Source organism: Zea mays, chromosome 5 (genome assembly GCF_902167145.1).
Source record: "Zea mays cultivar B73 chromosome 5, Zm-B73-REFERENCE-NAM-5.0, whole genome shotgun sequence".
Lineage (NCBI taxonomy): Eukaryota > Viridiplantae > Streptophyta > Magnoliopsida > Poales > Poaceae > Zea > Zea mays.
The window spans coordinates 8,931,145-8,952,829 of record NC_050100.1 but is presented as its reverse complement, the minus strand read 5'-3'; the positions used below and the strand labels follow the sequence as shown (position 1 = coordinate 8,952,829).

The 21,685-nt window shown below is 47.7% G+C and overlaps 2 protein-coding genes across 3 annotated transcripts; one reads left to right on the top strand and one right to left on the bottom strand.

The window, feature by feature from the left end:
- The first annotated feature begins 5,517 nt into the window (after nucleotides 1-5,517).
- On the top strand, nucleotides 5,518-10,604 carry LOC103625908 (WD repeat-containing protein PCN). Of its 2 annotated transcripts, none has more exons than XM_008646307.2 (11): nucleotides 5,518-6,037; nucleotides 6,144-6,278; nucleotides 6,591-6,912; nucleotides 6,993-7,056; nucleotides 7,250-7,363; nucleotides 7,449-7,611; nucleotides 7,793-7,943; nucleotides 8,029-8,615; nucleotides 9,061-9,239; nucleotides 9,355-9,609; nucleotides 9,980-10,604. In XM_008646307.2, exons 1-11 carry the CDS (start codon nucleotides 5,864-5,866, stop codon nucleotides 10,281-10,283), a joined length of 2,448 nt encoding a protein of 815 aa, XP_008644529.1. In that variant the 5' UTR covers nucleotides 5,518-5,863; the 3' UTR covers nucleotides 10,284-10,604. The 2 variants fall into 2 exon arrangements, with proteins under 2 accessions (XP_008644529.1, XP_020393460.1); XM_020537871.2 differs by having other exon boundaries at nucleotides 5,650-6,037; nucleotides 6,574-6,912.
- Nucleotides 10,605-12,347: 1,743 nt separating this feature from the next.
- LOC103625907 (uncharacterized) lies at nucleotides 12,348-16,216 on the bottom strand. Its single transcript, XM_008646306.4, has 3 exons — nucleotides 13,287-16,216; nucleotides 13,093-13,211; nucleotides 12,348-12,996 (listed from the first exon to the last, which is right to left on the bottom strand). Exons 1-3 carry the CDS (start codon nucleotides 13,561-13,563, stop codon nucleotides 12,499-12,501), a joined length of 894 nt encoding a protein of 297 aa, XP_008644528.1. The 5' UTR covers nucleotides 13,564-16,216; the 3' UTR covers nucleotides 12,348-12,498.
- Nucleotides 16,217-21,685: the final 5,469 nt, after the last annotated feature.

Genomic DNA, 21,685 nt, shown 5'->3' with positions numbered 1-21,685 from the left:
AATTGGTGCCTCTTGCCTTGATTACAATGGAGTCTTGATCACAAGAACAAGTGAGAAAGAAAAGAAGCAATCCAAGCGCAAGAGCTCGAAAGAACACAAGCAAATCACTCTCTCTAGTCACTATGGCGTATGTGGAATTTGGAGAGGATTTGATCTCTTTGGTGTGTCTAGAATTGAATGCTAGAGCTCTTGTAAGTGGTTGAGAAGTGGAAAACTTGGATGCAATGAATGGTGGGGTGGTTGGGGTATTTATAGCCCCAACCACCAAAAGTGGCCGTTGGGAGGCTGTCTGCTCGATGGCGCACCGGACAGTCCGGTGCCCCCTGCCACGTCATCACTGCCGTTGGATTCTGACCGTTGGGGCTTCTGACTTGTGGGCCCGCCTGGGTGTCCGATGCACACCGGACAACTCATGTTCATTGTCCGGTGCGCCGGAATGGGCGCGCCTGCCATCTGCGCGCGCTGCGCGCGCATTTATTGCTCCGCAGAGAGCCGTTGGCGCAGAGATAGCCGTTGCTCCGGAGTCGCACCGGACAGTCCGGTGCACACCGGACAGTCCGGTGAATTATAGTGGACTAGCCGTTGGAGTTTCCCGAAGCTGGCGAGTTCCTGAGGCCGACCTCCCTTGACGCACCGGACACTGTCCGGTGTACACCGGACAGTCCGGTGAATTATAGCCGAGTCGCCTCTGAGAATTCCCGAAGGTGGCGAGTTTGAGTCTGAGTCCCCCTGGTGCACCGGACATGTCCGGTGGCACACCGGACAGTCCGGTGCGCCAGACCAGGGTTGCCTTCGGTTGCCCCTTTGCTCCTTTGTTGAATCCAAAACTTGGTCTTTTTATTGGCTGAGTGTGAACCTTTTACACCTGTATAATCTATACACTTGGGCAAACTAGTTAGTCCAATTATTTGTGTTGGGCAATTCAACCACCAAAATTATTTTAAGAACTAGGTGTAAGCCTAATTCCCTTTCATCTTCTCTTTAACATTGACAGGAAAAAGCAAAGGAAGAGAGGATGCTTCGCATGTGGGGAGAAGGGCCACTTCAGGGACAACTGTCCAAATATGGCCAAACCCAAAAAGGAGAGGAGCAAAGGCAAGGCGCTCACAAGTGTTAGAACTTGGGATGATTCTTCAAGTGAAGATGAACCTCTAAGGACGCGCAGCCACCGGTCCTCGTCACGATCATCACGGTCATCACACAAATGCCTTATGGCAAGAGGTAACAAAAGCATTCCATCCTCTAGTGATGAAAGTAGTAGTGATGATGAAGGTGAGGGAAAGGCCTCTCTAGAAGAGCTTGCGGAAGCCGTAGAATTTTTCCAGGATGTTTGCACTAAGCAAAAAGCTCAACTTAAAACCTTGAAAAATAAGTTGGTTAGCTCTCAAAATGATTACAAAGGTTTGCTAGAAAAATTTGAAACTTTTGCAAACTTAAATAGTGAGCTATCAACTAAAATTGAGCTATTGGAGTCTAGTGCTCCATCCACTGCTACCGATGATAGCCTTATTAAAAAGAATGAAAAACTTAAGGCTAAGTTAGCTAGCTCCCAAGAAGCTATTGAAAATTTGCTAGAGAAAATAGAAATTCTTAGCATACACAATAATGAGCTAACTACTAAGCTAGAAAACATTGGTAGCACCCCAGCAGCATCTTTAGTTGAAATAACTGAAATAATTAAGAAAGATGCTTCGACTTCCTGCTTTGATTTAATTGATGATTCTAACCCCTACAACCAAGTCGTTGTTGAGAATATTGTTGTAGAGACATGTTCGGACAAGGTTGCAAAGGAAAATGAACAATTAAAGCAAGAAGTGGCTCGCCTTGGCAAGGCTTTGTACGACAAGAAAGGCAAAGCCAAACAAATCCGACCTCCACAGGATAACACCACTGCGGGAGTGAACAAGCCTGTAGAGGGAGAAATTGTGATTTGTAGGCTATGCCACATGGAAGGCCACAAGTCTTTCCAATGCAAGGCGATGACCGGGGACAAACAAAGGCAAAAGCTCAAGCAAAAGCCATCAAGCAAAATCTCCAACACCTACATCAAAAAGGTGAACAAAAAGGATGCTACACCATATTTGATCAAGAAGAAAAAGAACGGAAAGGTGATAGCAATCAAGGCCAACAAGCAAGCCAACAAAGGAAAGGGGGCCAAACGCATCTGGGTGCCAAAGGAGATAATTTCAACCATGAAAAGCACCAAGAAGGTTTGGATCCCGAAAGGGAAGTGAGTGGACCGAAGGTCTTCGGGAAATTTGGAGACTTGGCAAAGTTGGGATGTATATCATGGGGTACATCATATTGGATCAAGTTTATTGCCAAGTGGGTTAGTAAAAACTTTGGACCCAAATTTCCCACCCATGACTGAGGTAACTAGTTTTATTTTTTGTTTTTAGATATGCGTATCTATTTATCTTTTATCTAGTTTACCTTTCTTGCCTAGTATTACATTTTGTTAAGTACTTTTGTTTAAAATCATACTAGGTAAATCATATGGTAGGATTGCTTGTTCTTAATTCATACACTTAAGCAAACCTACATGGCTTAAAATGTTTATTTAAGCACGGCACATAGCTTTTATATCACTCCATAGTAAATGATGCATCAATTGAAAATTTTGATTTCTCCAAAGTGTATCATTTAACTTATATGTGCCAAAGTTTGGATTATGGATAATTTGCCCCTCTTGATATCAAATCAAAGTGCATGTCTCCTACAAGTATTCAAAACTTGTATGCACACCTTTAGGGGGAGGTTACTCTATAATCTAACACTTTGAGACTAACATCTTTTCAAGTCTATTTCATGTGATAGTCTCATTGTAAGGAAAATAAGGTCACCGGAGAAAGACAACAATCTTCCACTACAAAATCTCCAAGAACTCTCATGTCTCTCAAGCTCGCCATTGATCTTCAATTGGTATCTTTTGAGACTACATTCAGTATCATTTACATGTCTTCTCCAATATTTGATTAGACTATATTTCATATCATATGCTTCCATGTTGCTAAAAATGCATAAGTAGTTAACTCATATTCTGTTACCTATGCATAAGGGAAGTTAGTCTTTTCAAATCATGTCTTGCACCTCTAATTTTCACATGCTTTTTCCTAAGTAGAGGATCTCTGTCAGGGGGAGTATTTCTTCATCTCTAAAGGGGGAGAAAAACTCTCTCTAAAGGAGAATACTCATTTAGGGGGAGTAATCTTTTGAGGACTCCTTCAAGTGGTATCATTCACATAGTTTAATTTAATATCCTTCTAGTGATATCATTTGATACAATTCTTGATGAGGGCAAGCTTTTATTTACTTCCTACATGCTTTTAATGTCTTCCTTTTCGGTGGTTGATGCCAAAGGGGGAGAAGTTTAGGGACCAAAGCAATGAAAACTATATCAAACACCAAACACCACCAATTTAAAATTTTATATCTACAAATGGCTTTTCAAGTGGTTTTGGTTATTTGGTCCAAAAATAGGAAGTAAGTGAATTATGGAGTTAGGGGGAGGCTTAAGTCCATAATATCACTTTGTGGGGACAATCATGCATCTTAGCAAGTAGATAGCATATTTTCACTCAAATACTTGTATTACTTGCTTGCTTTGGTTGTGTTGTCATCAATCACCAAAAAGGGGGAGATTGTAAGGAAAATGGACCCCGGGCCATTTGGCTAATTGAGTTTTGGTGTTTGATGAACAACACAATCCGTGAACTAATAAGTTTTCTAGTGTTTGTGTTTGTAGTTCACAGGATGCGAAGAGAATTGGACCAAGGCAATGAGGATGCAACACCTCAAAAGAAGACATAAAAAGATGCATAGGAGTCCAATACTCAAGAACAAAGAAGCCCAAAGAAATCAGCGAAGAAATCCAAGATAAGGGCTGTCAGCCAGCGCCTGGTGGCGCACCGGACATTGGTGTCCGGTGTGCACCGGACTGTCCGGTGAGGCACCGGACAGTCTGCGCAGAGAGGCCGCAGACAGGCGCTCTCTGGCTGTAGCACCGGACTGTCCGGTGTGCACCGGACTGTCCGGTGTGCCAACGAGCAGACGGCAACGGTCGGATCCAACGGTCGACTGCTACAGGCGCCAACGGTCGGCTGACGTGGCGTGCACCGGACATCTACTGTGCAGTGTCCGGTGGTGCACCGGACTGTCCGGTGCACCTGACGACAGAAAGCTGCTGCTTTCTGTCCAATGGCTAGTTTGGGGTGTGGAGGCTATAAATACCACCCCAACCGGCCATTCTCTAGTGTGAGAGCCCAAGCAACATACTAAGGCATATAGTGCACATTTCCAAGAGCTCAAACACCCAAGTGCTTAATAGAATCACTCGGTGATTAGCGTATGTGCTTTGCGAAGTGCTTAGGTTAGTTAGACCGCTTTAGCGCTTGCTCTAGGTGAACCCTAGATTGTTGAGTGAGTTTATATAAACCTCACATCCCCTCGGCTCTTGCGTGAGTCGTTGTAATTGTACCGAGTGGGGCGAGAGTCTTGCGAGACCGTGACAACCGCGTTTGTGTCACGGCCGCCACCGTGTACCGGAGGGAACGAGGCCCGCGGCGTTTCGGCCGGAAGCTCGATAGTGGAGACGGCGGGGAGCGTCCGAGAGGAGCCGGAAGCGGAGCACCACTTGCGCGTGGAGAAGGCCCGTGGCTCTCTACGGAGTTACTCGACCGTGGTGCTTGGCCCTCGTGTGGGCTTCCCTTTGCGTAGGGGCATCAACGAGGATTAGTCGGGACCTTGCGTGGTTCCGGATACCTCGGTAAAAATACCGGCGTCATCCACGAGAGTTTGATTCTCTACTTAGCTCTTTACATTCCGCATTTATATTAAGCATTTAAGTTTCAATCTTGTAGTTATACTTATTTAGTGTAGATTGAAACTTAGCTTTTGCGGTAGAGATAGCAACACTTAGACAAAACCTAGTTTGCACATTCTAGTTTTGATTATTTGCATAGGTTTTGGTCTAGGGATTTAATTGTGGCCTAGTTTAGTAAAAGTTTTAGAAGTCCTAATTCACCCCCCTCTTAGGCGTCACCAGTTTCCTACACCTTCTATTTTATTCCATTTTAGTCCTATAAACCAAACACATCCTTAATAGTTTCAGCATCACACTTCACACCTGCCACGATTGATTTACTAATAAATTGACGATGCTCCAGGAGGTTGTTTCACTTAGAAGGTACCCGCGTCGGCAAGAAAAAATGCGTTTTGTAACATTTGAAAACATTTATATCTACAAATAAGTTTATTATAAAAACATATTCCATGATTATTCAAAAAATACTTATTATATATCATAAATATTTTTTTGAATATTTTTTGTCAAACTTAAAAGAAATTTTACTTTGGAAAGCAAGACATGTTTTTTAAGTACACAATGGTCTCGTTGTAATTTCCACATCAATTTGACCATTCTAGATTTTAAAAAGGTACTAAAAGGGTCAAATTGATGCCCACATGAAAACCTGTCTTGAATAAGTTTCCACATCAATTTTAGTACACAAAGGTCTCGTTGTAATTTCCACATCAATTTGACCGTTTGGGAAGACGAAGTGCATTTGAAACCATTCAAGCCCATTGGGCCAAATCGTTGCTTCGAGCAGGCCTGCTGCTTTCTCAGGTCACGTAGCCCGCACGCACGCTGCCGTCGACCGCTAGTTGACCTTCCCTTCCCTCAGAACCCTAACGAGCGGTGAGCCGCCTCTCTCGAGCGCCTACCACTCTGCCCCCTGCGCCGCCTGCGGCCTGCCCCCAACTCCCGCACCATCGCGAAGTCCTCGACGTCTAGGTCGCCATTCCAGTACCTTCTAGAATATCAGGATCGCCAGCGCCGCCGCATCGGGCGGCCCTGTGGCCCATGGACAAGCTCCGCGTCCACCGCTGCACCGGCGACGCGGTCGAGTGGTCCCCCTCTCCCATCGTCGCGCTCGCCGCCTCTCCCTGCGCCTCCCAGGTCGCCGCCGCGCGTGAAGACGGCTCGCTCGAGCTCTGGCTCGTCTCCCCGGGCTCCGTCGGCTGGCACAACCAGCTCGTACGCTTCCACACACACACCCCACCCCGCCCCCCATAGCTCTGCCATGTCTTGCGAGCAGTTTGAGGATTGTCTCTGACTTGATTGGGGGTTTGCTTCGGCGCAGACTATACAAGGCAACGCCGCGTCGAGGGTCACATCACTGGTGTGGGGGCGGAGAGGTGGAGTGACCGGCCGGCTGCTCTCGTCCAGCATTGATGGGTCGGTGTCCGAATGGGATCTCTTTCACCTGCAGCAAAAGGTGTCTCTCTTCGCATGCTCACATTCGATTTTCTCGTGAAATTGGCAACTCCGAACTGTCAGATTCCAGGATAGTGTAATATGCATAATGCTGGGAATTGGTATATGGGCAGGCTGTAGGTATGCTTGGGTAGTGAAATGATAGGCCTTAATGTATCTGGTGGTGTACTGAATCACTATGGATGCCACTCAGATTTCATATTAAATTTCACCATGTGATCTTCTTAAGTCTCCTTATATCTTTTCTCATTGCAATGTGATATTCATTTTAGGTTTGTGGATACAATTAATGTTAGTTTGTTGTGTTTTGCAGACTGTTCTAGATACTGTTGGAGTTCCAATCTGGCAAATGGCCATCGAACCTTTGGATGATGCTAAAAATACTGAAAATAATAGCTCAGAGTTTGCTGTCAATGGTCATACAAACCAAAATGACTCCAGCGATTCTGACTTTAGTAACATTGATGATGGTGACAACTCTGAGGATGAAGATGGTTCTACCAACACAAGATCTTCATATCATGGGAATGATTTCCAGCGAATGGCTCTTGCATGTGATGATGGTTCTGTACGATTGTTTAACGTGCCTGATTCAGGTGCATTGACTTACTATAGATTTCTTCCCAGAGTGAGCGGTATGTCCCGTATAAATTTAGTTTTCTGTTATTTTGGCAATAAATTCAGCTCTGGCAGTAACGTTCTTGTGTCCGTACAGGGCGGTCTCTCAGCGTGACATGGAGTAGTAACGCCAAATTTGTATTTTCTGGCAGCAGTGATGGGTATGTTTATATTTCCTTACTGGTCTAAGCAGGCTTATGTTATTTACTGCATATTCTTTCTATGCATACAAATAGTGAATAGTCTGTTTCACATTTCTGTCGTTTCTGTAATTATTTATCATAATTTCTAGCAGTGTGTCCTGGCATTCTGATGATTTTAATTTTGGTATCTTCTTTTTCCTGTTATCCTCAGTTTAATCAGATGCTGGGATTCAACATCTTTCCATGAAATGTATCGTATTACTGCTGGATTAGGAGGGGCTGGTACCTCACCTGAACTTTGCATCTGGACACTATTGTTTCTGAGGTGAGATAGAGCGACTATTTCTGTCTTCTCTGAACATCCTTTCCCCCTTTATTTTATGGAGCTCATTGTTGCTGCTGCTGTCTAGGTGTGGAACTATTGTTAGTGGAGATAGTACCGGGAGTGTACAGTTTTGGGATAGCCGCCATGGAACACTTCTGCAAGCTCACTCCTATCATAAAGGCGACGTGAATGCACTAACAACTGTGCCTGGTGAGAACAGGGTATTTTCCGCAGGGTCCGATGGCCAGGTTTGTATCATTACTAAAACAACTATTAGGTTGATTAACTAATCTTGTGTTACCCATACCTCTCTGCACAGTGCACACTGCTTTGTTTTTAAGTTAATTTGATTTGAAATTCCATTCCTTAGTTTATTGATTTGTCAATGACTTCCTGTTTAATTAGCGTACTTTGTTGCTGATGATATAGGTAATTTTATACAAAATATCAAAAGATGAATTTGGTGCTACTAAAAATGTGGTCAAAGAGCAAGTTCACAAATGGGTCTATGTGGGATATGTGAGAGCTCACACTCATGATGTAAGGGCACTGACCATGGCTGTACCTATCTGTAGAGAAGGTATGCCAATATTTTAGTTGCTTGCATTTATTTGATGTTCCTGTACTGTTGCTTACACAGATTTAGCTGTTCTTTTGTCCTGTAGATACATCACCTGAGGAAAAGGTGGTGAAGATTCGCCGGCGTGAAAAACATGAATTTAGTTACCACAAATGGGCTCATCTTGGTGTTCCAATGCTTATATCTGGTGGTGATGACACCAAGCTGTTTGCATATTCAGCAAGAGAGTTTACTCAGTTTGCACCTCATAATTTCTGCCCTGCACCTCAACGCCCTTTGATAAAGATGGCTAGGGATAGCACAGTCAATGGAGATTCTGTAATGCTTGTCCAGTCTCCAAACTGGTTGGATATTTTACTTGTGACAGTTCAGAACAAATTGACGACTCCAAGTACATCATCATCTAGAGGAGATGCTACAGTCCGACAACTTGCTCGTTTGAAAAGCAAGGGGTCCAGAAAAATCATTTCTAGTGCTGCCTCTGCCAATGGAACACTTTTGGCCTATTCAGATGGTGTGAGACCCTGCCTCTTTGCACTAAGGCATAAGGGTGGAAAGAAGTATACCCTTGACAAATTAGAGCTACCAAAAGGATTGCCCTGTTCTCAGAGTATGGCGTTTACGGTTGATTCGTCCAATTTGATACTTGCGGGACGTAATGGAAAAATATACGTAAGTCACCTGCCATGTATTTTTGCTCTTCTATCTTATGATGTTGTATGAAAATATTTGTAGTGTTTCTGCTAGAGGAAGCAGGACATGCCAGGGTGCCATATATCCAATTCTATTTTAAAATTTTAAATGTCTTACATTTGAAATCAACAGTTCCACACATGTAGTTACTGAGACATGAAATTGTCCCTGTGATTCTACCTACTGGTAGGCCAATGTCTGTTAGTTACATGATTAGAAGTACTTGTATTTTGAACATCTAGTTATGTAGTAAGCTATTAGGTGTTTGGCGGGGTATTGGTTTTCATTGTGGTTTAGTCATTATAGTATAAGATCATGATCAGACAAGTAACTATGCCAAAATCATTGTTTTTAAAGATGTCTTCCTGTTGCATATTATTATTGTTTAACATTTCGTACTCCTTATTTGTTCTGCATTGTTCAGATCATTGACATTGCAACAAGAGAAATTTCAAATGTATTTCACCCTACAAGAAAGGCAGATGGAGCAAAAATCTCAAGAGAATCACCTATAACGAAGATGTTCCTAAGTGCAGATGGGCAATGGCTGGCTGCAGTTAACTGCTATGGCGATATTTATGTATTTAATCTTGAGGTGCAAAGGTACGCTCCAATTTGATACTTTCCAACTGGTGTTGCATACACTTTTTTTTTGTTGCCTGCAGTAGATGTAAATGACATATATCTGTTATCACAATTTTTCGCACTATATTTGCAGGCAACACTGGTTCATATCCCGAATGAACGGTGGTTCTGTTACATCTGGTGGATTTTGCCCCAAAAACAACACACTTGTGATAACTACATCTAAAAATGAGGTGTATGTATTTGATGTGGAAGCAAAACAATTAGGCGAATGGTCCAAGCGATATACACACCAGTTGCCCAGAAGTTTCCAGGAATTCCCTGGAGAGGTCATTGGCTTATCATTTCCTCCGCAAAGCTCATCGTCAGTTGTTGTATACAGTACCAGGTACTTTTCTCTGAAATATTTGTTTCTGCTAACTTCTTTTTGTCATGTTGCTGGACCTTCTGAGCTCATTATCTCAAGCCTGGGCTCCCTACTGTGGAAGATCATTTTTTTTTTGCACAGAGGGACCACCCTGAATCAAATTACTTAGCAATGATGTTACACAGTTCCAGCGTGTGGGCAAACCAGCAGTAGAGATAAAAACACTAATGCACCAAGGCACCCAGGGCTTTACATGCTATGCGACAAAAGGCCATCCCCTAGATGCTAACTTGTCTCTGGAAGATTACCTGTATTTGTTTTGTGTGTTTTAAGAAATCGTGAGATCTGGTGTACACTATGTTCCCTAAAGGTTAAATCGATTATTTTTCAGGGCTATGTGCAACATCGATTTCGGATTGCCAGTTGTTGAGGATGTTGGCTTGCCAAATGGATCAGGTGCACCAGCAGAGAAGGCAGACGCAAAAAAGAGTAAAAAAACAAGGCAGAAGCGTAAGGCCCGTGATGAAGAGTCTACAGAGGAGAAAAGGAACAACTTCAACTTCTTTGCGTTTAAAGAACCAGTGCTCTTTGTTGGGCATCTACAGGACAGTTCAATTTTAATGGTAGAGAAGCGATGGATGGATGTTGTTGAAGGTTTCAGCGCACCAGTTGACAGACATATATATGGCACATGATTCTTGCTAACATCGGCCTTTGGCGCTCGTGACAAGCAAACCATTGTTTTTGTTTTTTTTTCTCAAGTAATGCAAAACATCCGTCCTCAAGCATGTCAACGGTTGAAAGGGGCTACAAGATATTGCAGCACAAAGTGAAAGCTGCACGTAGACTTTAGAGTCGGGGATTGTGGCAATGGTGTATTTTCTTTTGTTCTCTAGTAATGTAGTGGACTCCCTGCGCCAGTTTGTCATACCTTGTCGCTGCGCAAAATTTTGTCACATGTAAACACTGTATCATCACTTCTGTTATTGTTGAGCTGATATCTTCTGTTTGCCTCAGGTGCGTGCTGTCTGTATATAAGCCCAATTCGCGTGCTGCTTTGGTGGATGATCTCTTCCTTCCAATCTGAACAATATAATGGCCGGCGTCCAAAATCGCGTGCTAAACGCCATGTTCTTTGGAGTGACTGGATGACATCGAAATGAACAGATTTCTCAAATATGGAAATCAGGGTGGGAAAATTCTGTACCGACTGATGCAGGTTATCATATTTACTAATCGTTTACCATATTATTAGAAAAACAAAAAACAGAAAACATGCAGGAAAACTAAACGTGTATGCGAACAAAAATAGTTAGAGGTTTCCTGATTGTATTTATGGTTACCGTATTTATATAGAAAGAAATACCGTCTATCTACTTATTACTAATACTAGAAGGCACTTGTTCAAAATCGCGTGCTAACACCTTGTTCTTTGTAGTGACGGAATGACATCGAAATGCCCAGATTTCTCATATCGATCCAATGCAGTTTATCAAATTTACCGATCGTTTATCGTATTATTAGGAAAAAAATAATAGTAGGAAAAAAACAGTAAAACTAAACAAATATAGGTGGTATTCTCGTATTTACAAGTTACCCACTTATTGCTAATACTAGAAGACACTTATTTTTGTAAGCGACATTGCTAATACTAGAAGACACTTATTTTTGTAAGCCACTAAGCGCGTAGACTCGCTCATCTCTTATAGAGACGCAAAGTAGTGCTAAACTAACAGTCATTGCAACTTGCAGGTTACAATCTGCAGGCTTTGCCATGATGCTAGGTCGTCATACAAAATGAGCTAGTCACCTATCAAAGAACATACAAATAAGCAACATAGCAATAATATGCATGGTTAAGTCTATTTTATGCTTTCTTTTTACCCTTTTTATTATGTGACGAGGCATGTTTTTTTATAAAACGATTATGTTTATTTATTAAGGTTTAAGTACATACTTAGTATTTTTAAGAGTCACCATGGTAATATTTCTATTTTGTCTAATACTATGTGTGTATGGAATGTTCGAAGTGGATATATGTAAGATATTTTTTTTGTCAGTGGCGGACTCACAGGCCGGCCACCACAGGCTCCTCTACCATAAATTATGGACATGTATACATAATTCAGGAGTAAAACATGGTTTCAGGTACATAATAATTGGGTAAAGCTCAGCTCTTTTAATCTTTGCCTAGGCTTTTGAAATTTTCTCGTCCTGCCACTATTTCCAATTGGGATTGTTTTGTTTTTGGATAGAAAATATTGAATTAAAAATGGTTAGTGGCTTTTTCCGACTGTTCCCTACCGTTTTCTTCTCTAAACATGAACGACACATATGCAACTCACCAGCAATTCGCTATTACAGGCTCCGTCCCAATATATAAGGCGTAATTACGTCTGATTCAAAGATCAAAAAATATATTTAATTTTACCTGTATTACTGCATCGATAAATGTAATGTGTCTAGAGAAAGAGTACGCCTTATATTATAGGGTAAAAATAAAAAGTAATTTATATTGTGGGACGAAGAGAGTAACTGCAAGCACATATGCAAATAAATTCTTTCTGTTTCTGCGACATTTGGTCGCCGACAGGGCTGGACCCCTCCCATTCTCTGACCTAAGCACGTGGCATTGGCTCGCGGCTTCGATTGTTTCACACTTCCACTTCACATAACCCTGCCCACCATGGTTATTAAAGCGGTAAAATGTTAAAACGTTATGAATCAACTTTTCAACGTTTAAACGTTTAAACGAACGTTGAAACATCTTTTGAGACTTGACATAGAATTTCAAATATAGAATAAGTTCATACAGTTCACAAACCAAATAGCATTAGCATAAAAAGAAACAGATCAAGTTCAACAATACAAGTTCAACCACACAACACAAGTTACAACTTTCATGCATGATTAGTAACCATCATCGAACTCATCAATATTAAGACCATGAGCATCCACGCCTTGATCATCACCATCGTTTCCACTATTGCTTCCTTCAATTTCATCTTCCACATCAAGATCATCAAGAATATATTCCTGATCCTCGTCATCTTCATTTGCTAAATTAGTCTCCTCTTCCTCAAGGTCTTCATTCCTTCTCACACACCCACCAGCAGCTCTCCTAAGAAAATTACGACCTCTGAGATGTGCAGATGCACCAATAGCTCCATCAACTTGGTCCCACGATAAATTAGAATCATCTCCAAGAGCATTGCTAACATAAGAAGAATTAGCTAATGGATCAACCCATTCATTGTCCCAATCAAAGTCTTCTAAAATCAAAGGATCAAAGTTTTTTCCTTCCTCACGTATTTTTTGAAACCTATCAGCCATCTTTCTGTTGTATGAAACATATACCAAGTCATTCAACCTTTTGTGCTCCAACCTATTCCTCTTTTTGGTATGCATCTACAAGTGCAAATAAAAGTAACCATTTAACCAATGAAGAACTAAGGATAAACGTAGTGGCGAATCGAAATTGAATAATTTGACTAGCTCACTTACAAATTTAAATGTACTCCAATTCCGCTCACAACCGGATGATGAAGCACAAAGACTAACAATCCGTCTTGCAAACTTATATAATTCAATAGTACGACCACCATATGCAAGCCACCAATCAACTAAAATGGCAAGAACAAAGATTATATGTTACATGCTGAAAATGGTTGGAAGGCTATCAATTTTAGAATACTTACGTGGATTCCTTGTTTGTGCATTTTTTATAGCCATTGGATTTGCAAATGCTTCTCTTTGGTTCTCATAAAGAACAGCTTGGGCATCAATCTTCTCTCTAAGATCCTCATCTACCACCATTTTGACAAGCACATCATTAAAGCAACCCCTTAGCTCTCCAACATAGCCTTCATCAACACCTGCTTTGATATTGTAGAATTTTCCAGGGTTCAAATATAGTGTTGCTCCATATAATGGGGTATCCATTTGGTTCGCCCAACGTCGATCCACAATGCTCATGATAAGTTTCAGACATGCTTTCTTGTTTTGAGTAGAAAATGAGGAGGTAACTTATTCTTTGCTATAGTCATGGTTGCAGCAACCTTAGCCATGGCTGGCTTCTCATCACCATCAACCAATCTCAGCACGACAAGAAGCGGTAAAAAAGCTCTAAGACAATCCTCAATTGAATTCCAAAATTCTTGAGAGAAACGATGTCATATGCTTTTTTACCTGCCTCTGTTTTGGATACCTTGGATTGAGTGAAAACATCGCTTGAAAATAGACCTTTCAATGAGTTCTTGTGCTTGTGCAAACTCTTCATGGTAAGGAAGGCAGTAGCAAATCTAGTAGCAGCAGGTCTCACAAGATCATCCCATTTGTATGCACCCTCATTTCACTAAGTATCCTCCCATGTCTATAAATAAAAGTGGTGACATGACGAGCACGAGCAATAGGCTTCTTAAAATCCTTCAGCTTTCCTATGTCCTCCAACATAAGGTTCAAGCAATGTGCCGCACAAGGAGTCCAGAACAAGGTAGGAATCCTCTCCATCAAAATCTTACCTGCTGCCTTATAATAATTAGCACCATTATCAGTGACAATCTGAGTAACGTTTTCCTTACCAATCCCCTCAATTCTCTTTTCTAATAAGTCTGCAAGCATCACTGCACTGTGTGACTCATTTGATGCATCAACTGACTCCAAGAAGAATGTTCCTTGAGGGCTGCTAACAAGGAAATTGATCAAATGGTGACCTCTTTTGTTTGTCCAACCATCAGACATGAGTGTGCAACCATATTGGCTCCATGCTTCCTCATGCTTCTTCCTCTCATCATCTATGTCTTTGACAACCCTAGCAAGTAAAGGCTCACGTAACTAATGGAAAGTAGGAGGCTTGAACCCAGATCCATATTGAGCAATAGCCTCCACAGCTATCTCAAATTGCCTTGAGTTCGCAGCATTGAATGGTATACCACACTCATAGAAAAACTTAGCTATCTCCAAACAAACAAATTTTCTTTCTTCCTTAGGCTTTATGGTAGCACTTATGGTAGTTTGAGCAGGTCCCTTTGCATGTCTCTCTGCTACAACCTCTTGAGGTGTACGTCGAATCATAGATGCAATGGACTTCTTTGGAGCTGCAATTGGGTGGGGCTTCAATTGGAAAATTGCTTTGTTTCTTTTGGCAGCTGTTCCAGAACTTGGCACAGTACACGAGGAAGCCTTGGATGATGCTGACATTGACCTGCTTCCCATAAATTGGACATCATCTTCTTGTCCTGCTTCATCTTCCATTACATCGTCATCTAGGTACAACGGCCTAGCCCGCTTCCCATTATTCAAAGCTTCATTCATCTCTTTAGCAATCTCTCTAGTAGTGTTAGGACACTTGACAATGTCTCCATAGCCACTAGCTAGATGTTGTTTCACCCTCTTGATACCTCCTTTTATTTGTTTGGGGCACAAAGCACATTGAATCAGCTCTCGCTTTCCCGCCTCAACATAGTATGTGTCGGCGTTTCAACCCCGGGGGGTCCCTGGACCGACGAGTGAATTGTCGCCGCGTGTCCCAGCCCAGATGGGTCGGTGCGAGACGGAGCACGAAGGGGGGTAGAAGAGAGGGGAAAGCCCGCGGCCTCCGTGTTTGTCCTGCGCCCAGGTCGGATGCGCTCGTAATACGGGGTTACAAGCGCCCGCGTGGGGGGAGAGCGAGGGACTCTACGCGTCGCCCCGTCCTCCCGCACGGCCAACCTTCCCGTAAGAGAGCCCTGGACCTTCCTTTTATAGGCGTAAGGAGAGGGTCCAGGTGTACAATGGGGGGGTGTAGCAATGCACTATCGTGTCTAGCAGAGAGGAGCTAGCGCCCTAAGTACATGCCTTCATGGCAGCCAGAGAGGTTTTGGCACCCTATTCATATGATGTCGTGGCCGTCGGAGGAGCGTTGGAGCCTTGCGGAAGGACAACTGTCGGGGCTGTCGAGTCCTTGCTGACGTCTTCTTGCTTCCGTAAGGGTTTGAGAGTCGCCGTCGTCATGGAGCACGCGGGGCGCCATCATTATCTGTTTTTCGGGGCGAGCCAGATGGGACGCCGGTCCCGTTACCCGTAGCCTGAGCTAGCTAGGGATAGGGTAATGATGGCCCCCCCTGTGACGTGGTCGGTCCGAGCCCTGGGTCGGGCGAGGCGGAGGCTCCTCCGAGGTCGGGGTCGAGTCGGTCTTTCGAGGTCGAGGTCGAGTCGGTCTTCCGAGGTCGAGGTCGTGTCCGAGCCCTGGGTCAGGCGAGGCGGAGTTCGTCGTCTTCCGGGGCCGAGGTCGTGTCCGAGCCCTGAGTCGGGCGAGGCGGAGTTCGTCGTCTTCCGGGGCCGAGCCTGAGTCCGAGCCCTGGGTCGGGCGAGGCGGAGTTCGTCGTCTTCCGGGGCCAAGCCCGAGTCCGAGCCCTGGGTCGAGCGAGGCGGAGTTCGTCGTCTTCCGGGGCCGAGCCCGAGTCCGAGCCCTGGGTCGGGCGAGGCGGAGTTCGTCGTCTTCCGGGGCCGAGCCCGAGTCCGAGCCCTGGGTCGGGCGAGGCGGAGTTCGTCGTCTTCCGGGGTCGAGCCCGAGTCCGAGCCCTGGGTCGGGCGAGGCGTAGTTTCCTATGGCGCCCGAGGCTGGACTTGGTTGCTGTCAGCCTCACCCTGTCGAGCGGCACAGCAGTCGGAGCGACGCAGGCGACGCTGTCTTCTTGTCAGGCCGGTCAGTGGAGCGGCGAAGTGACTGCGGTCACTTTCGGCTCTATCGACTGAAGGGCGCATGACAGAATAGGATGTCAGGCCATCCTTGCATTAAATGCTCCTGCGATTTGGTCGGTCGATGTGGCGATCTGGCCAAGGTTGCTTCTTGGCGAAGACTGGGCCTCGGGCGAGACGTGAATCTTCCGGGGTTGGCTGCTTTTGCTCGAGGCTGGGCTCGGGCGAGGCGAGGTCGTGTCCCTTGAGTTGGACCGAGCCTTAGCTTAATCGTACCCATCAGGCCTTTGCAGCTTAGTGCTGATGGGGGTTACCAGCTGAGATTAGGAGTCTTGGGGGTACCCCTAATTATGGTCCCCGACAGTAGCCCCCGAGCCTCGAAGGGAGTGTTGATACTCGCTTGGAGGCTTTTGTCGCACTTTTTTGCAAGGGGACCGACCTTCCTCGGTTGTCTTTTGTTCCGGTGGGTGCGCGCGAGCGCACCCGCCGGGTGTAGCCCCCGAGGCCTCGGAGGAGTAGTTTGACTTCTTCGAGGTCTTAGTACGTTTCGTAATGTTTCGGCCGGTCTAGCTGCTCCCTCATGCGAATTGGCCGTAGCCCGGGTGAACAGTCGGGTCCCAAGTTCTCGGGCTTGGTATGTTGACGCTGTCAACGGTTTGGCCGGAGCCGGGTTTGCGAGAGCAGCCCCCGAGCCTCCGCACAGAGCGAGAGGACGGTCAGGGACAGACTCGACTTTTTACATACGCCCCTGTGTCGCCTTTCCGCAAGGAGGGGGGAAAGCGCCATGTTGCCCTCGGAGGACACCGAACATGGTGTCTCCAGTGAGTTGCTAACGGGTAATCCGAGGGGACACCCGTGCCCTATTTGTTAGGGGTCGGCTAGTGGCCCAGAGGCGCGCCCCAAAAGTACCTGCGGGTGACTTGCCGGACCCGGTCCCCTTTTGACGGGGTCCGAGGGCTCGATGCCTCCCTCTGGTGGGATTCCGTTACAAAATCGTTCCCGTTGGTCTCGGAAATGTCCTAGGGGTACCTCGGGAGCGCAGCCCGAGCCTCGGTTATGTATCGAACGTACCCAAGGTCATCCCTCGCTCTGCGTCTGAGGCAGTTGTCGAACCCTTCGGGGGCCAGCCTTCGAACCCCTGATCAGTAGTGGGCGCGGAGCCCGAGTGGCCTGAGGCGGCCGTTGAACCCTTTCGAGGGGCCGACCTTTGAACCTCTGACCAGTAGTGGGCGCGGAGCCCGAGCGCTCTGAGGCAGTTGTTGAACCCTTCCGAGGGGCCAGCCTTTGAACCTCTGATCAGTAGGGGGGCTCGGGGCCCGCTTCCTTCGCGGAGAAGGATCCCTTTCGGAGTATCCCCTTTTCTGACCCCTGAGGCAAGAGAGAGAAAGAGGAAGTGAAAAGGATACGAAATCGAATGACGTGGCACACCTTTTTTGACGCGGTCATTATGGCGGAGGTGAAGCGTCGCCTGCTTCGCCTGCCAAAGGTGCCGCCTGTCCTGCCGCAGAGTTAATGCGACGGGACGAGTGGTTCACGGGGCGGCCGTTGCGCGTGCGCGAGCCATTCGAGGAGCGGAACGCGGACGTGTCGTCTTCCGCCGTGGGAGAAGGTCCTTTCGCTATCCCAGGAGGAGACGTGAGCTTGCTGACGACTCGACTGCCGCTTCCGCCCGCCTGCCACCGCCATTACTGTCGGCCCGTTTCTGGCCATATCGACCGTCGCGCCCTCTCCCGCGGCTGACCGGCCCGTGACCGATGTGCTCGATTGGCACTGTCGGGTCATGCGCAGGGTCGCCTCGAGTCGCGGTACAGGTTCCGCAGTCGAGAAGGCGCGGTACTGGCGCGAGTGGCGGTGCAGTTTCTTGTACGTAGTAACCGGCGCGCCGGTTACATGACGTGTGGGCCTGGGCCTCCATGCTGGATGTGTCGAAGTCGAAAGGGTGCGTCCCCTGGGTGCGGTTGCATGCCGCCTGCATGGTGGCCCGCCCTTTCACCCGCTGTCCTGGGCGAGAGTGGAGGAATGCTCGTAACCGCTGGGCAGTCGTGCGCACCGTGGGCGGCGGGTTAGCCCTGTCTCCCCTGCGCTAGCTTGCATGACGCGTGGGGCCCAGTCCCCGTGTCGTAAGGGGAGGGCCTTGGAGTGTGTTGGAGAAGACTCAGCCCGCGACGGTTGAGGACGCAAGTGGGGAGAGTTGCCTTTAAAAGGAGGGCGACCCCCTTGAAGGGCAACCATGTCTTCGCGCTCTCCTCATGCATTGTGTCTTTCCACCTTTTGAGCCCCCAGATGGGGGGCGCCCGCGGTTCTCCCGCCTGACGGTCGTTGGGGGAACGCAACTTTGCGGAAGTCGGTACCTCTCATCTATCGTTCGGCTTCAAGGATTTTCGTCAGGCAGCCCGGCTGCATCCCCTCGCCGGTGGTCACCCAAGACGGTGACCTCCAGTTCGGTGGTGGGGAGAAGCGAGCCGGGCTGCGATCTTGGTTCCGCCCTCAGCTTCAAGGATCTTCGTCATCCTGGCTGAGGCGGAAGCCGGGCTGAGCCGGAGCCCTACCTCCTGCACGGGTCGGCCGGCCACCTCTTCTTCCAGCTTCTGGGGGTGGAAACCATCCTCCAGCTTTGCGGAGGAGGCGTCCTCCAGCCATGCCGGGGAGGGCGGACTGTTGCTGCCCAGCTAGGATGCAACATTCCGTCCTCTGTCCTTGCTTTCGTGGCGAGGACAGGAGCGAGGACCTGCCGGTGCGCTTTGGGGCGACCGGCGCTCGCTGGTGCGGTGTTGGTGGACAGGTGGAGAGGTAGGTTTTTCTGCCGACGAGACCGTCAGCGCCACCCGTGATCCAACCTCCGGCTCTTTGGCTTTAATATCTGGTTCACGTCCCTTGTGCGGGGACGCAAATGAGAGCCCTCCGGCGGCCGCGTCCGTCCTGGGACCATGGCTGCTGCTGTTTGGCCACTTCGGAGCGGGCGTCGGTGAGCCACCAGGGGTTTTGTCGCCCCGCAGGCCCTCCAACGTGGGGGGTTGTTCGTACCTGCGGGGGCGGAACCGGAGTTCTGTTTGTAATGGCACCTTGAGTGCTGGCGTATGTTCATTGTGGTTGTCGGGGCCTGAACATGTATGTATCTTTCGGCGCGAAGCCGTGTTTTTTCCTCGTTCCGAGCACTGGGACTCGCCTGTCGGCTAACTGAACCGCTTCACCAAATGTGAGTTGCCTCGTGCGAAGGCGATGAGTGAGATATCCGTATCCCGGAGGCGTAGGAGTCCCTCGGCTCAATCGGCCTTGCCGCCCGAGGCTTCTCTTGCTTAGTTAAAGGAAACCCTCGGCCGCTCTTCGATGAGCCGGAGCCGGAGGCAGCGGTATCAGCGTGGACAGAGGCAGAGTTGGCTCGAAAAGAAGACTTCGTCGGCCGAAGCCTGACCGGGCCGTCCGCTGGCGGGACCGACGCCGGAGTCGAGTTGCCGAGGCCATGGGCCGGGCTGATGTCCTCAGGGGACAGCCGGCTGAGGCTTCGGGGTGACCGGCCGAGCCGTCTGCTCGAGCCGGACTCCTGGAAGAGACCCTGGCGGCGATGGCCCGGGCGTGGTGCTGACGTCGTCCTTCGGAGCGGAGATCCTCCGACTGTGTTGCCGTTCGAGGCTCGGTCGGGCTTCGCCGAAGGTGGTGTTGACGTCGAGGGTGCTGCTGCTCCCCCTCCATCGAGGTCCGAACCTGTAGGATCGGTTTACCTTGTAGTGTGCGTATGTTTTCTGCGGCCGCCGAGGCCCAAACATGCTGTCGTTATGTTGTAACGTTGCGTTTCTTTTTCCCTTTGTTTCGGGTATCAAGACTTATTTGTCGGCAACAGAATTGTTTGTTCGAGCGAGAGTTACTTTTCACGGAAGGTGATGAGTGAGGTATCCGTATCCCGGAGGCGTAGGAGTTCCTCGGCTCGATCGACCTTGCCGCTTACGTGTACTCTTACTCGTCCGTAGGATTCTGCTAACGATGTAGTCGAGAAGGCCCGAAAAATCGTTTCGGCAGAAGGGTCTCCGAGCGTTGGGACTTGTTCGGTCAGCGGAATCGCTTATCCGAGCGTGAGTTACTTATCGTAGAAGGTGATGAGTGAGGTATCCGTATCCCGGAGGCGTAGGAGTCCCTCGGCTCGGCCGGCCTTGGCTGCTTACGTGTACTCCATCGTTTTTAGGACCCCACTTTCGAAGTAGTCAAAAAGCACGAAAGGCGCTCTGGCAGAAAGATTTTTTCCGAGGAAAATTTTGACGCAGAGGGGGTTCCCCCCTTCTAGCCCCCGAGGGAGGGTCGGGTTTTGCCGAGGCAAGGCCGACCCTTCCTTGATGGTTAGACTTTGAACGTGAACGAGGTGTACGAACGACTTGAAAGCATCTTAAGGGTAGAAGCGACGTAGCTGTCGGATGTTCCAAGCGTTGCTGTAGACCTCGCCTTGGCTGTTGGCCAGCTTGTATGTCCCGGGCTTCAAAACCTTGGCGATGACGAACGACCCTTCCAAGGGAGGCGTGAGCTTGTGCCGCCCTCGGGCGTCTTGTCGCAGCCAAAGCACCAGGTCGCCTGCTTGGAGGTCTCGGGACCGAACCCCTCGGGCGTGGTAGCGTCGCAGGGACTGCTGGTACCGCGCCGAGTGTAGTAAGGCCATGTCCCGAGCCTCTTCGAGCTGGTCCAGTGAGTCTTCTCGGTCGGTCTGGTTTCTTTGGTCGTCGTACGCCTTCGTCCTCGGGGAACCGTATTCTAAGTCTGTGGGCAAGACGGCCTCGGCCCCATAGACTAGAAAGAACGGTGTGAAGCCCGTGGCTCGGCTCGGCGTTGTCCTCAGACTCCAGACCACCGAGGGGAGTTCCTTTATCACCGCCTTCCGAACTTGTGGAGGTCGCTGTAGATCCTCGGCTTGAGTCCTTGCAGCATCATGTCGTTGGCACGTTCCACTTGCCCATTCGTCATGGGGTGAGCCACGACAGCCCAGTCCACCCGGATATGGTGATCCTCACAGAAGTCTAGGAACTTTCGGCTGGTGAACTAGGTGCCGTTGTCGGTGATGATGGAGTTCGGGACCCCAAAGCGATGGATGATGTTGGTGAAGAATGCCACCGCCTGTTCGAACCTGATGTTGTTTAGGGGTCGGACATCGATAACTAATCAAACTTGTGTTATGTCTTGACTTGGCTCGTTTGGCTTGCGAGCTAGCTCATCATAGAACCGAGCTAGAATGCTGATTCGGCTCACTACAAAATTAAAACGAGTCAAGTCGAAACCAACCATTGTCCATTGATAAGCCAAATCGAGCGAGTAATTGATCTACGAGTATTTCGTTAAATCCTACTCTCAACCAAATAGTGCCAACGGGTTGTCCCCCTATCAACCCGTCTCTTCTGCATCTCTCACAACCATGGCGCTGCGAGCTGGATTCGCCATGGCT